Below are 17,038 nucleotides of genomic sequence, written 5' to 3'. Positions count from 1 at the left end.
ACCACTAGGAGCTGGTCATTTAAAACTGAGACACATGGACATTTCTACTCACAGAGGGTTTTGAATCTCTGGAGTTCCCTAGGTGAGAGAAGCTGGATCTTTGGAAGCATTTACAACAGAAGTGGATAAATATTTGAGAAATTATTTAATTGTGGGACATTAGAGAAATGGAATTGAAGCCAGTGCAGATAATATTAAATGGTAAAGCAGGCTTGAAGGAACTAATGACTACTCATGCTGTTTCTTGTGTACTTCAAGTTTATTATCATCTGATTGTTCACATACAACCAGACGAAACAGTGTCTCTGCAGATCATGGTGCATGCACAAAAACACACAATACATTCTGCAAAATGATCACATAAATAATCAAAATAAATATATCTATAAAAAATTGGTATGATATTCAGTTACAGGATACTGTTCATCAGGCTCACAGCCTGTGGGAAGAAGCAATTCCCCAGCCTGGCAGACCTGATTTTGATACTCCTGTACCTCCTTCTTAATGGGAGTGGGTTGAATATGCTGTGCACAGGATGGAAACGGCCTTCGATAATTCCTTAAACCACATTTAGACAACATTCCCAGTAAATGCTGTCTGTAGAGGAAAGGGAAACCCTAGTGATCCTCTGGGCTGATTTAATGATCCTTTTATATGCCTCTAGAATAATACTTTGCAGCTACCATACCACACAATGATGGAGCCAGACACACTAAGTTGAACTTGAACTACTTCCTCACTGTTTATTACACTTCCAAGTCCAAAACATTATATCTATGATTTGTATTAAAGACCTACTGGAGATTGCCTACTAGAAGATATCCAATTTTGCCAGTGACATGAAAACAGATAGGAGAATGTGTTATAATACTCTGCATCAGAACACAGATAAAGTGAGAGTGTGGGAAAAAATTGTCAATTGGAATTTAATGTGAGAAGATCTTATGCACTTTGGTAAGAATCTAGACAATTTAACTAGGATCAAAGTTATGTAGCAAAGAAACAGGTACTTCGGCCCAACTTGATCGCCAATCTTGGTGTTGACCTGAAATTGTCCTGTTTGACTGCATTTAGAGCCTATCCCCCTCAACCTTTCCTAACCATGTAGCTATCCAAGTGTCTTTAAAATATTGTTATTGAACCTGCCTCTACCAGTTCTCTTTCTATATACTCACCACCCTTCAAGTGGAAAAACATGCTTTAAGGACCTGTTTGAATCGTTCTCCTCTCTGTAAAGTCACCACTCTGCCTGCTACATTCCAGTTCTTTAGTCCTGGCAACATCCTGGTGAATCAGTCTCCTCCAAGGAAAGCAGTTTGAGCCTTTCCAGTCTCTCCTTGCATCTCAAGCACTCTTGTCATAACAGCATTATTTTGAACCTTGTTAGTCCCCTCTATATCTTATTCACATTCTTCTCATAGTAAAGCAAGCAGAACTATTCACAATATGCCATATGAAATCTCAGCAATATCTTGAACAGCATTACAATGATGTCCCATCTCTTGCACTCAATGGTCTGACCATTAGGCTAATTTCTGAGGTGAGAGATTTGTCTTATGACCAGCAGCAAAACACATTAGATCAATATCTGTTTGGAGTTTGGAAGAGTGAGGGTTGATCTCAGAAACATACAATATCCTGAGGGGACAATGCATGGGTAGGTGATGTTTTCACCAATGGAAGTGTATCAAATGAGAGAACATACTTGAAAGATTAGGGAACAAACATTTAAAGCTAACATATATGGGGTTGACTTCTCTCAAAATGGTAGTGAATGTCTGGAAGACAAGATCACTGACACATGCACGCACACAGTTTTATCTCTGCAAATTTAACAGATAATGTATGCTAACTTCCAAAGTTTCTATCAAGTTGGTCATAAATAATTTGTTTTTGACAAATTCATGTTGGCTCTCCTTTGTTAAACAATCCATGTTTTTGTGGCTATTTTTTGGAATTCCCACAACACTGACGTTAAACCAGCAATGTATCGTAAGCCAATTTACAAATAAAAAAATACTATCAAGGATCATATATCAGAGGAGATTCTGGACCATAAATGTACAAATTGTTATGCTTACTTACATTAGTAAATTATTTGATGTGGAGGACATAATCTACATGAGGATTACTGCCGCCTTTCTCATTGACTTCCTGAATTTTCAAAAACAAATTCGGGAAAAAATTCCTAATTGTCATACTTTTGGCAAATATCTCATTCATAGTGTACATTGTTGAGACTGTCAAGTTATTTTGTGGTATATATTATCTACAAGAACAATCAATTTTATTCTTATAAAGCACCAAAATAATTATAGTGTAGCGGGTTGTGCTGATCCGCAAGCGAACCGGATCACGGAGGTGCAGGCTCGCGCAGGGCTGAGAACTGACATCACAATGGTCCCTTGGAGAAGCAAAGTATCATGGGGGGGGTTATGCTTATATGCTTACATGGGAGTTCAAGTAAAATAAGTTAAACTGACTCACACCGATAACTGTGTCTTTGTTTGCTACAATAGGTCATTAAAGTTGTCAATACATTACAACATTATCTTTATTTAAACTTGACTTCATTTATCAAGAAACAATTTTAGATAAATTTTCAGAATGGGAGCCCAAGATCACTTACATTCCTAATGGGCTACGAGCAGTAACATATTTATTATAGACGCCACGAGATTTTACAAATCTCTTGTAGAATTGCGAGGCACATGTGGAACTGTAAAATAAAACAAAACAACAATTTCCAAATGCACATTATCAGCTGTATGTTTTAAGAACCCAAACCATGGTCATTTGTGATAAATTGCATTGCATAGTTTCAAGAATGAATTTAGCCATACATTTATATTTGTCACATGGCTTTGGAAATTATAGAAATATCACTTGCAACATTTTAATCTTTACAAAGACATTTTGAAAGAACAAAGGTGTAAAAGTTATTTCCAGACTTTTTAATGTTGAAATTCAAAGGTTAAACCATACAGAGATTAATGCAATATGAATATAAATATAATCGGGAATGAATAATACAAGGAAGCCCAGCATGTAAATTATGGGATGATAATTGTTTATTGAATTGATTTATTAGATATTATCTCCTCACATCAATTTTGGATCCTAAAAGTTAATTATTTTCATTCTGGCAGCATTTTTGTTTTCTAAAGTTTGCACTGTGGAGGACAAAAAAAGTTCATGCAGCTACCAACTGTTTTTCTTCCAAACCTGGTCAAAGGATCTAAACAAGGATGATGTGTAAATTCAATTATATTCTCTTTTGGCAGTGTCATAAACAAACTGATGGTATCTTTCAAAAGATGTTTTTAATTGAACCACTGAAAATAAGTACATCTGCATGGGATGATCTGTGCTGTTTAATGAACCACAATACAAAAATTAAATCTTGGGGAAATTGTGCTTTTCCTTCAATGCAATAAACTACAAAACTGCAGGGTTGACAGTAGCAATGAGAAAGATTGTCAAACACTTACTTCAGATTTGGGTCCTTTTTGAATGGCAAGTAAATTTTAATCTGATATATTAAGTAAAGTCAAGTTGGTGAGACTTCAGTCTCTCTATTTTGTCTTCCATAAACCAACTAAAACAGAGCACGAACAAAAATCATGTTAGATGCATTAATAATCCAGGAATATTTCTTTTACTTTCCCTCTGTGGGAATCTGTCTGGCCTTTGCCCAGCAACTCAATACCACAGGATTGTTGAAGTTGGAATCTTGAGACATCTCTTACATTCACTTCTCTCAATGTATTGTGCTGAACTACAGATTAGTATGAGCTGGGTTTAAAAGGAAAATTAATCCTAAATTAAACCAACTAAAACTGTGAAATAAGTGTTCAATAATTTTATGAAACAGTTCCTGTAAGTGCAGTGATGTTCAATCAAGTAATACTATAAACATGTGAAATAATTAAATCCAGATATGATTTTAATTCATTAACCCCAGAAGCTGGCTAAAATGCAGTGACACAAGATTAAATATCTGTTTAGATCTTAGGATTCAGCTGTTCCCGCCAAAACATGAACATAAATGGTCTTCATGTTCAACATTTTCAAAGAAGTGTCATTTGTAATTCCTGAGGAAAGATAAAAGATAATGAGTAAGTTTTTCATAAGAACATTATTGTTCGCGTAAATAAACTTAAAGTCATACATCCAAATAATCTACCAGGAAGACATACAATTGTTTATATCATAAACAATCAAAATCTGAGTTAAATTCGCATGAATAAAAGCCAAATTACAGAAGACAATTAACTTCCAAACAGCCATCCAAAATGCTGATTTACTGTAATTCACTTCAAATTTTCCAAGAACCATCAACCCAAGTCAAAATACCCTAATTCCATATAATGCTTTGGCAAAAGAATACCATCTAGTGAAGTGCTCTGGAATAGCTATTTGATTTATTGAGCAAACAAATTTGTCACTTTCTTATAAATATTCAATTGCAGGAGTAAAGGTACAAAAATTGAAATAACACAGTAACATGAATTAAAAGCCATCAACATGAAATGTTAGCTCTGTTACCGCTGCCTAACCTGTTGACCATTTCTGTTTTTTACTTAAGCACTGAAGTTATAAATATTCAATATCAATTCCAATATTTTAAAAACAATATTTTTACATTGATACATTGGACAAGAGAACATTAAAAAAATCATAAAGAATATTTGCATAAAAGCCTGCAGAAATGTTGCCTTTGGTAAGTTTAATCCTTAAAAGCAATTGAAGCTACAAGCCTTTGAAACTAATGTTATTCTATATACATGGATGAATCTTATGCAATTAATTTGTTTTAGCAATTCAATTTTAATGAGAAATTTAACTGATCAAAATTTTAGGTGTACTGTGAAAATGAAGCGACACAATTGGTGCAGTGGATAGTGCAACGCTATTACAGCTCCAACGACCCGGGTTTCAATCCGGAGCTGTCTAGTTTGTACATTCTCCTGTGCCTTTGTGGGTTTCCTCCGAGTGTTCCAGTATCCTCCCACCCTTCAAAAATGTACAGGTGTTGTACATTGATTTGTGCATTTGTGGGGGGGGTGGGAAACAGGTTCATGGGCAGAAAGAAGCATGTTACAGAGCTGTAAGTCTAAATTTAAATTTAAGAAGTATGCTTCATGTCATTCTAATTCTTTGACTTTCTTATCAGGTCTCAATGAAGCACCTTCACCATACATCACCATTGCTTGTCCCATCTTAATTTGTTTCTGTTCATTTCACACTATATATATCTTGTCTTGACACTTAGACAATATTAAAAAACTGTTGATAAGCTAAATGAACAAATTGAATGCAATGAATCTTTTTTTTTTGGTGTGATTGCTTTCTTCTTTGAAATTGAGTCTACCCTCATGAGGATCCTGCAATAGACTTTGACCCATTTTGGAGTTTAAAAAAAAGCTCCATAGATGTAGGTAGCCCACTTTATTGGCCTATCTAAAGGCACTGAAAAATTCACCTGTGCTTTGCAGGTCAAAAATTAATACAGATTGAGAACACAATGCCCAAATGAATTTGTACCAAAAAAAAGTTTCTACTTACTTTAAAACTGTACTCAGATAATCGTAGAAAATTAACAGGAAGAATTATCATTCAAGGGTTTTTCTGGATTCTCAGATTTAACATCAATTAACAGGGACATTTCAACCACAAATAAATTATATATTGTTATACTTGGAACGTAAAATACTCATCTATAACTGAAGGAAGTTTTATGCAAGGCAGTTTTGAAGACACTATAAGAAACAATGAACAATCAACTTGCTGACTGAGGAAAAAAAAACTCATGCCATCAGCACTGAAGGCATTCCAGAGCTTCACATCTTTTTTTTAATATAAACATGAGTTGGCCAGAACTGCATCATGGCCAGTAAAGTGACTAACAAAGCACAGCATCTTAAACACAGTGGGCTTCTAGACACACTTGTAATTATCCTAATAGATCTGAACTCATAAACATTTCAATGGATATGACATTTTGTTTAAATTATGCTATTGTATTATGTCTATTTTTCCAAATAATTACATTTACCTTGTGCTCTCATTTTAAGCATGACACTCACAGTACATTTTCATTATTTGGTAACTATTAAGATTAATTGAATGTACTGATTTTTTTTTACATGTTCTCATTTGATGCTTTGGCACATGAACCTTTTTGAATATCAGCATATTATGCTATTGTTTTAATTATAATTTGATCTGTAATTGGTTTTAAAACTGTATTCAAAATGGCAACTTCTCCTCAAGAAGAAAACACTGCAAATACTCAGCAAATCAGGCAGCATCGATGGAAAGGAAAGGGTGGCAACATTTACAGTCAATTACCTTCATCATAACCAAAAAAGATAGAAATCAAAAATGTTATAAATTACAGAGGGATGGAGAGAACAAAGGAAATGTCTGCAATAGGATGGAAACCAAACCAAACTGAAGCAAAATAATATACAAAACCAGATGAGAGTGTGGATGGCTTGACAATTGCAACATATCTGACTGTAGAAGATGCATGTAGACAAGACAAATGAGAAATGAAGAAAATAGGGGGCAAAAAAATCATAAGTGTCAGATATAAAATTGGAAACTGGAAATAAAAGGAAATGTTGGAAATACTTGGAAGATCAGGCATTGTATATGGAGTTATCATGTTTAAATTTGTGACCTTGAAATGGAAATAGCCAATTCTAGCAATCTAATATTGCATCCTCAAGGATGGAATATCCTTTTACCCTGGAGAAAATCACGAACAATTTAAGGAGAAATATGACACATTCGTTAGGGTATGGCAGCCTTATCTGCAACAATATAGGTACGCAGATATAATTACACTGCTTCTAAATAGAAGAGTAAAAACCGTACTAACAGTGGAACGATTGAGATAAATGAAATGGGTCATGGTGTAGATGACATGCTCTTGTTTTGTATCTTTTTCATTTTATTTTGTGTTACTTTGGTTCCTTTAATGGTCTGTGACTATAGATTTTTGATTCTTTATTTAATTTACATAATCTTTTCCTGTGGTATTAGGGTATGGGAGGGAAGGGTGAGGGTGGGCAGAAATGGACTCTGAATGTAATATATCATTGTTGAGAAAGATTGTATTGTTTTGGATTTGTGAGAGTCTTTGAAAATCAAAAATATAATATTAAAAAAGGATGGAACATCCTTGTGTCAATACAGAATATGTTCCTTAAGTTTGCAATGAACATCAGAAAATTTAGAAGCCAAAGATAGTGAGCCAGAGTGGAAGTAGGATGGAATGATAAAGTCACAAGTGATTGGAAACTTAAGGCTAAAAATGTGGATGGAAAAGAGATGTTCTGCCAAAATGGTTAACTAATTTACATTTGGCTTTTCACTATAGAGGACTTTGTGGAAAACAAATTTGGCTGTGTGAAACAAGCCTTTACCACTCTCTCTAAACTCACCACCACTTGCATCATTCATTCTCTCTTGGTCTCTACAGATATTCCTTTACCCTTGTTGCAACTTAAAAGATGTTTAATTTCTAAGTTTCTCTCATTCTAAGGAAAGGTAGTTGACATGTCAACTCTATTTCTCTCTCCATGGACAGTACATGATCTGCTGAATATTTACTATTTTAATTCTCATTTATAGCATATCAAGCCTTATGCTTTAACAGTAGAGGACTTGATATCCTATAATATGAGAAACTGGGAAGAAAATTTACAATTTCTACTCCAAATGGGAAATGGCCTTGCATTCTTTCTAATCACAAACTACAATTACAGGTATTGTAATTTTTTATTGAATTTCTATCAATTTTATGCAATTACATATTAATTTGTATGGATTTCACTTCTTCTCCAGACTGTGCAGGATACAAAAGATTAGTTATATTATTGTTGTAAATGTCTGCTAAAATTGAAAAGAGAGCTACAATACGAAGTTGGATCTTCATAAAATAGTTAGGATTTTAAATTATTCATAAATTGCACATTTCCATGATACACTCAAATATTACAAGTACATCATGCATAATTTGGATACTACACATCTCTGAGCTCTATTTGATGGGCGATAAACCCAACATATGCTGAAATATCACAAGTTGGATTCCACACATTTCTGATCTCTGGTTTATTTTCAATAAAATGACTTGATTCCAATGCATTGGTGTGCTAAAAAAGACACAAATAGTAGGTACAGACAGTATGAGAGCAAATTTAAAATATCGAATGGGTGCAGGGACAATTTCTGCATAATTATTAATGATCATCTACAATGATCCTACACTCAGTAATGTTTTCGTAAATGGTTTATAATATCTATGAAAACCGACAATTTGTCTATTACCCACATGACTTAGCTTGTCCTCTGCTTTTATCTCAGTTCAAATTAACTGGTGTGCTTTCCAAACCAACATGGTTGAGATCAGGAATTCATCACATTAATTGATCTTTCTCTTTGGCTTGGCTTCGCGGACGAAGATTTATGGAGGGGTATGACAGGCAGGCAGGGTTGCAGCGATTGCAAGGGAAAATTGATTGGTTGGGGTTGGGTGTTGGGTTTTTCCTCCTTTGTCTTTTGTCAGTGAGGTGGGCTCTGCGGTCTTCTTCAAAGGAGGTTGCTGCCCGCCGAACTGTGAGGCACCAAGATGCATGGTTAGATGCGAGATCAGCCCACTGGCGGTGGTCAATGTGGCAGGCACCAAGAGATTTCTTTAAGCAGTCCTTGTACCTCTTCTTTGGTGCACCTCTGTCTCGGTGGCCAGCGGAGAGCTCGCCATAGAACACGATCTTGGGAAGGCGATGGTCCTCCATTCTGGAGACGTGACCCACCCAGCGCAGTTGGGTCTTCAGCAGCATGGATTCGATGCTTGCGGACTCTGCCAGCTCGAGTACTTCGATGTTGGTGATGAAGTCATTCCAATGAATGTTGAGGATGGAGCGGAGACAGCGCTGATGTGGTCATTGATGCAAAACATTAAAAAAAAACAGTTCCACAGTGCCACCCATGCATTTCTTGTAACTTCCTCTCAAGCTATGAAAAACGGGTTGGTCTTTTTTTTCTGCTTCTCACTGTCATGGTTGAAAATGGCATCTCACACTAGGGTATATACTGAATGATATGTATTCTTATAATGTTAGATAAGTATTGTCAAAGCAGGGCTAAGCCATTCTCTAAGTAAATTTTAAATGTAGACATACAGTACGGTAACAGATCCTTCTGGCCAACGAGCCCGTGCCCCCCAAATAAAGCAATGAACCTACAGCCCCCATATGTTTTGAAGGATGGGAGGAAACTGGAGCACCTGGAGGAAACCCATGCAGATACTGGAAGAAGAGAGAAACTCCTTACCGACACAGCACGGATTTCAACTCGATTGGTGGCACTGTCATAGCATTGTGCTAATTGTGTTTACCCCAATCTCAACTAACTTTGGCCATATTCATAGTACGTTGTTCCTCAAGCTCTAGTCTTTCCTTTTCTCTATTCAATAATCTATTTTGTTCTTCACCAGCTGTTTGTAACTTCAGTTGCTGATTCCTGATTTCAGCTTCTTGCCTTAGTTGCTGATTCTTGAATTGAACCTCCCTATCCTCTAAAACATATCTTTTCTCCAACCACTGTTGTTGCTGTGCACAGACGATGGCAACCAGAACATTAAAAAAAACAGGATGGGGCAACGGATTATAATTTCTTGCCCCTTAAGACTTAACGGAGTTATAGCTAGCCAAGAGGATGTGAAAAAAATATGAAATGGATATGTTGAAATGGGATTTTCCAGAAACTTCCAGGCATCATAAAAATACAAATAGTCCTTAGGGAGTCAAAAACATTCTAAATTACAAATTTATCAGAATGAGGAATGCAGATGTAATAGTTGAAGGACTAGAGTTCTTTAACTGATAACACTGGGCCAATTATCACTATGCCTGGCTACAACAAACCATCAAAATTCTTAATTGTGCTCCAGTTCTCCTAATTACTGCAGAACACACCTTCTGCTTTGGCATCATCGAGGCACAATCTTAGTTTTTTGCTTCGGAGACCAAACACTTTAGCCACCTCATGAAGAAGTCCAGGATACGTCAGCCCAGTGTGACCAGCTGGGTTCTCCAGCAAAATAGATCCAACTGGTCCTGTCAGGCACTCTATAAAAGAGCAGCAGAATTGTTAGCAAAATGTTGAGAAATTAAGATTTCAATTACACACAATATAGAGTTAAGAGATACGATGAACTGCATTTGTCATCTTATTTCATTACAAAGGAAAGTTTCACCACCTTATTTACACCTTCTGATTTCAAGTGATGCATTGAAGCAATCAGAGCATAAGTTATCAAGAGCCCTGGTCTGATATGTTGGTTGCTTAATAAAGGACATTGGATTTCTTCTTCTAAAATAATGTAGTAATTCTGACCTTTATATTAATAACTATCACAACAATCTCACTGGGGGCAATTTCAACCACAAAACCCTGTTGTGCATAATTTACTTATTTTCCAAACAGGCAATAAATGTCAAAAATACTGAAAATATTCTGCAAGCCAGGATATATCTCTGGAAAGAATATAATTGTTTCCGTTGGTGACCTTTTGTGATGTTTTGTTAAAAATATTTCCAATGACACTGCAGCTGTGGCAATAAGATTTCTGAACCTGATTTCCAGTGAACAATATAGTCTGTCAATTGTTATCTTTCTCTATTTGAGTTTCTGTCAGAGTTTGTTGCAGAAAACATATTCTGCATTTTATTAACTATTGACTTCATAGTGGAACAAGTCCATAACTTATTATTTAAAAAATGGGGAATATTTTAGTTATATTTTTGAGTTGTTATGTCCTTTTTCCACAAAGATTCCCTGTTTTCATTCAAGACTCTTTGTAAAGGGCAGAGGAGTTTCATGGAGTAGTTCCTCAGTTGATTCATCAAATATCTTTCTTCCATCTTAAGGCCAAAAGTAGGAATTTTTGATGATTGCACATTGTTCGCAACTCTTCAGGACATGCAACAGCCCATCCTGTAAGACTTAAACAACATTCAGGCATGGGCTGATAAATGGCAAGTAGGATTTGTTATTACAAGTTTCAGGCAATGACCAGCTCCAACAAGAGCATTATCTGGGTATCTTCGTTAGGCAGTAATTCAAATGGATTAAATCACACAAATTTCATCAGTGCCTGGGTATTCTATGACAAGTGACAGACACTCCAATGCCTTTTTACCACAAATCAGGAGTGTAATGGAATGCACTAATCCAGGTGAGTAGAAAGCAGTGCAAGTCACTCATAAGGATCTCAAAATCATCCAGGAACAAACAGTCTACTTGATTGACACCCATTGACGAGCAGATCCTTTATATCTTCCATCATTTACACTGCACATTGCAGTTATTCTTCTAGGAAACTGCAAGTGCACCTACCAAACCTCCATACCAAACCTATGAGTTCTACCATCGAGGACAAGAACAGTAGATGCATGAAAATGCTACCACCTGCAGTTCCTCTGCCAAGTAACATACAATCCTGAAAATATAGAACGCATTTTTCATTATTGCTTAATCTAAATCCATGAATTTCCTCCCCTGTAACAATGCTCAAGTACCTTCAATGAAGGACAGGTTCAAAGTGATGGTTCATCACCACTATATCAAGAGCAATTAGAGACGAGTGACAAATGCTGGCCTTGCTAGTGATGTCAAATCCCAAAATCAATAATAGAAAATACTCAAAGGAATGTCAATTTAAAATTTAAAAAAATTGAAAAGATTATATTTACTGCTGTTGAAATTTAACACTTCCTTTAATTCTTTTGTAACTACCACTGCATCTCAGAGTTAACTCTGAGTAGCCGCTCTACTCATTATACACCCATGACTGTATAGCAGGCACAATTCCAATGCTATGTATAAGTTTGTCGATGACACCACAGTTGTCGGCAGAAGGAAGCCTATAGGAGGGAGATAGATCATCTCGTTGAATGGTGTAACGACAACAACCTTGTGCTCAACGCGAACAAAACTAAGGAGATGATTGTGGCCTTCAGAAAGAAGTCAGGGGAATATGACTCGGTCCTCATCGAGGGCTCAGTAGTGGAGAGGGTCAAGAGATTTAAGGTATCAAAGTCTCTGAGGATCTGTCCTGGAGCCTCCATGTTGATGCAGCCACAAAGAAGGCTTGTCAGCAGCTATACTTTGTGAAGTGTCTGAGGAGGTTCGGTATATCATCGAAGACTCTCATAGACTTCTACAGGTGTACGTGAAGAGCATTCTGTCTGGTTGCATCACTGCCTGGTATGGAGGCACCAACTCTCAGGACAAGAATAAACTCCAGAGGGTTGTTAACTCAGCCTGCAACATCACAGGCACAAGACTTCACTCCATCGAGGACATCTACATGAGGTAGTGTCTTAAAAAGGCAGCCTCTATCCTCAAAGACCCCCACCACCCAGGCCATGCCCTCTTAACTCTACCACCATAGGGGAAAAGGTACAGGAGCCTAAAGACGAGCATTCAATGACATAAGAAGCTTTTTTCCCCACTGCCATCAGATTCCTGAATAATCAATTTTAGCAGATGAAATAATGTTCGAATTATCAGACTGAAAGAAGGAATTGCGGGAAAAGATCTGGTGAACTTCTTTGAAACATGGATCCCACGAGTGCTGGAAGAAGACAAATTCAGAGAAAAATTACATACTGAAAGGGTTCACCGGACCACCAGACCTAGGAGAGCCAGCAATCAGCAACCATGACTGGTCTTGGTATGATTTTGAGTTAATGGGAATGGGAGACAATTCTGGGAGTAGCATATGAATACTCTAAACAAAATAATGTCCTGCCCAAGATTAACCATGAAAAAGATTTTAATCCTACTTTGATTAAGCAAAGGAAGGAGTTTGATGATGTAAAAAGACAATTGCATTCCAAACACTTGAAATATTTAATGATGTACCCTACAACTCTGAGGATCAAAGTACCAGAAGGTAATCAGTGATTTTTCAAGACTAAGAACGAGGTGGAAGACTTCCTGTGAGGTTTATGAAGAGGCTAAAGTTGCCAAAGAGGAAGACTGTGAAGAATGTTTACAATGGGACAAAGTAAAAGTTGTATTTTTTAAAAACCTGTCTTGTATTTATTGATGAAAAGTAAACTTTATTGAAATGTTCACGAAGAGCTCAGTAAGTAGAGAAATCTTGGGAAAAGCACTAGCAGGGTGGAGACTCCGATCTAAGGGGGAAAATAGCACCCGGAGAGGAGTATCTATAAAAGATAACACTAAAGGGAGGGTTTCTTCTTCCTCGAAGGATTCCATGGGCTTTTTTTCAGGGTTTCCTGCTTACATCACCGTCAGGGCAGGGACATTGTATGTGTTTTCAAAGGGGAAAGATCACTGCATTATTTAAACAATTTAAAAGATTTTATTGTTAAACAATATTTGTTTGAAAATCGATATGGATAGAATGCAGAAATTTATTAGTCTTCATTTTAATGAGATCAACGGGCTGATGAAAAGGAAGCTGGCCTTGGCACACCTAAAAAAGTTAAAGGCAGGTATAGTCTTTCTACAAGAAACACATCTTACTAAATCGGACATGCTAAATTAAAAAGAGAATGGGTGGGACAAGTAATTTGGCTCAAAAGCAAGAGGAATGGCAATTTTAATTAAGAAAAATATACCAATAAGAATAAAGACAATGACTGACCAAGGTGGAAGATTTGTAATGGAACATTGTAAAATTTATGCAGAATCATGGACTTTAATGAATATTTATGCACCAAATTATGAAGACAAAATATACTGGTCAGAGATTTAAATTTCTATTTCTAGGTCCAATATTGGATAAATCAGTCAGATCAGTAAAAATGGCAAAAGCTTCAAAAATGACACCATCATTTATGAAGGATTTAAATTTGATTGATATATGGAGGCAGCTCTTAGAAAGAGACTATTCATTCTATTCAAGGGTATGTGCCTCACATACAAGGATAGGTTTGTTTTTAATGTCTGTCCTGTTAAAAAGCTAACATGGGACTATAAACTGGGAGGACTTAGGCTTCCAGATTTTAAGAAGTACTATTTATCAGCCGAAGCAAGATTTTTATTATTCTCTTTGAAGAAGAGTCACCCACCTTCGATCCAAATGGGAATGAATTCAATAAAAGAGGAGACAACAAAGGTCCTTATTTACAAATGGAATGCTAAGTTAACAACAAAAAGGACGGATAACCCTGTATTAATACATATGATTAGAATATTGCAATAAATACATAAATGTAGTGGGAAAAAAGCAGGTATATCATTAAGAATACCATTATGTAAAAATGTGTTGCTGCCTATCAACCTGAGTAACAAAATATTGATCAACGAACGTTATGGTCAATGTAAATGTGAGCCCTGACGGTGGTGAGTCTATATAGTGAAAGGGGAGGGGGAGGTAAAGGTTGTTTTGTTTGTTTTTTTTTGTAAGAAAATGTTTAATACATGATGAATATATACACACTTTGATATTGGAGGATTTGCTATGTATATTTATGGAAAAAAAAAATCAAAAATATTTATTTTTTTAATTACTGAATGGATAATGCTTGATAGGAGTTGACTGTTCTGAGATTGGTTAATGTCAGATAGTGTTGGAGAATTGAAACCCATTCAATTGTATGTTTGGAAAGCTCCTTGATCCTCTATGGAGTCAAATAAAGGAAAATGGTCAAAGAAAAGTTTGAGCCCTTCATTCCTCAGGAGAGCAAACTGCTGATTTGAGCTTACCGCAGAACCTGGATCGAGGATCGACACCAATCCTCCACAACCAACAACAGGATATGGAAATGCAAGAATTTATATCAGCAAAATTCAACATACTAGTTATTATTACATTAAAACAATTTACATAAAATAAATGTATTGGTATTTCTGGCCATACCTTGAGGTTTGGCATTCACGAGCTGCAAGTTGACATAATTGCAGAGCACATTATCAGACTGTTTTGTTGCTTCTACTGGTACAGTTCCAGTGGTCACATACAGAGTCTTTCCATTGAGGCTCATCAGATCAGTCTCACTTGTTAGTTCTATAAAAGAAGAAATAAATCAGTATTCCAGGATACACTTTTACTTGCCTTCATACAAAAAATTGCAGTGATCAGAATTTTTTTTCCATTTTGCAGTGTTATGAGTCTAGAGGACCCCAAAACCCAGCAGCAATAGAAATTCACCAAGACAAATGGTTACTTAAACAAAAGTTGCTATTAATTATCTTTAAACATGAAAACAAGATCAAACTTTAACTTATCACTATTAACTTCACTTAACAACCCTCTTCTAATTCTAAGCGCACGTGTACGTAATGTGTATATGTTCAGGAAAGTTCTTTGATTTACAGTTCAATCTCACTTCTCACTCCTCCAAGTTCAGCGGTATCAGGCAATTCTTCTACTGTGCACAGAATTTAACATTTATGAATTTTCTTTTCCAAAGCAGTTTTTATTGTCTTTGCAAAGGACTGTCTTTTGTGAAGTGACCCACACACTAAACCCCCCACAATCTAACTCTTTTAAAAACATATTTAAATATAATATCAAAGATAATATAACCCATCACAGCAGCTTTCTCAAATGTAATTTCTAATGACTTTCTAGCATGTAAATTGTAAATTAAGGTCTGAAAACCTATTAATATCCCACTGTGGGAAGCGAAGGAAGAGATTGCTGAGCCTCTGGCAATGGTCTTTGAATCATCAATGGGGACGGGAGAGGTTCCGGAGGTATGCAAATGTTGTTCATTTTTTTTCAAGAAAGGGAGTGGAGATCGCCCAGGAAATTATTGACCAGCGGTAAGTTGATGGAAAGATGCTGATTGGCAGGATTTATTAACATTTGGAGAGGTATAATATGATTAGGAATAGTCAGCATGATTTTGTCAAGGGCAGGTTGTGCATTACAAGCCTGATTGAATTTTTTAAGGATGTGACTAAACACATTGATGAAGGAAGAATAGTAGATGTAGTGCATATGGATTTCAGGAAGGTATTTGATAATGTTCCCCATGCAAGGTTTATTGAGAAAGTAAGGAGGCATGATCCAACAGGACATTGCTTTGTGGATCTGGAACTGGCTTGCCCATAGAAGGCAAAGAGTGGTTGTAGATGGGTCAAATTCTGCATGGAGATCAGTGACCAGCGATGTGCCTCAGGGTTCTGTATTGGGATCCTTACTCTTCATGACTTTTATAAATGACCTAGATGAGGAAGTGGAGGAATGGGTTAGTAAGTTTGCTGATGACACAAAGGTTGGAGTGCTGTGGGTAGTGTGGAGGGCTGTCAGAGGTTACAGCAGGATATTGATGCAAAATCGGGCTGAGAAGTGGCAGATGGAGTTCAACCCAGGTAAGTGTGAAGTGGTTCATTTTGGTAGGTCAAATATGATGGCAGAACATAGTATTAATGGTAAGACAATTGACAGTGTAGAGGAGCAGAAAGATCTTGGGGTCCAAGTCCATAGAACGCTCAAAGCAACTGCGCAGGTTGATTCTGTGGTTAAGAAGGCATATGGCTCAATCGTGGAATTGAATTTAGGAGCTGCCATTTCGGACCCTGATCAAACCCCACTTAGAATACTGTGTTCAGTTCTGGTTGCATCACTAATGAAAGGATGTGGAAGCCAGATAAAGGGTGCAGAGGAGTTTTTTAAGGATGTTGCCTGGATTAGGGAGCATGCTTATGAAAATAGGTTGAGTGAACTCAGCCTTTTCTCCTTGGAATGACAGAGGATGAGAGGTGATCTTTTGAGGTGTATAAGATGATAAGAAGCATTGGTCGAGTGGATAGTGAGGTTTTTTCCCTCAGAGCTGAAATAGTTGCCATAAGAGGACACAGGTTTAAGTTGTTGGGGAGTAGGTATAGATGAGATGTCAGGGGTAAGTTGTTTTTTGGGTTTTTTTTTACATACAGAGAGTGGTTGGTGTGTGGAATGGGCTGCCAGCAACGGTGGTGGAGACTGATACAACCGGGTCTTTTAAGAGACTTTTGGATAGGTACATGGAACTTCAAA

General features: G+C 36.6%; 1 protein-coding gene across 5 annotated transcripts in view; it reads right to left on the bottom strand.

The window, feature by feature from the left end:
- Positions 1-240: 240 nt before the first annotated feature.
- iars1 (isoleucyl-tRNA synthetase 1) overlaps positions 241-17,038 on the bottom strand; it is a 177,456-nt gene continuing 160,658 nt past the window's right edge. For 4 of the 5 annotated variants that reach the window (XM_069937263.1, XM_069937264.1, XM_069937265.1 and 1 more), the window contains 3 exons: positions 14,915-15,061; positions 9,993-10,145; positions 241-4,094 (listed from right to left, as the gene is read on the bottom strand). In XM_069937263.1, coding sequence (XP_069793364.1) covers positions 4,012-4,094; positions 9,993-10,145; positions 14,915-15,061 — 383 coding nt within the window. In that variant the 3' untranslated portion in view covers positions 241-4,011. The remainder of the gene's footprint in view (positions 4,095-9,992; positions 10,146-14,914; positions 15,062-17,038) is intronic. The other variant, XR_011357488.1, reaches the window with a different exon arrangement.

This window comes from Narcine bancroftii, chromosome 5, assembly GCF_036971445.1.
Source record: "Narcine bancroftii isolate sNarBan1 chromosome 5, sNarBan1.hap1, whole genome shotgun sequence".
Taxonomy (NCBI): Eukaryota; Metazoa; Chordata; class Chondrichthyes; order Torpediniformes; family Narcinidae; genus Narcine; species Narcine bancroftii.
Note: the sequence above shows the minus strand (reverse complement) of the source record. Positions and strands in the feature narration are given on the sequence as shown.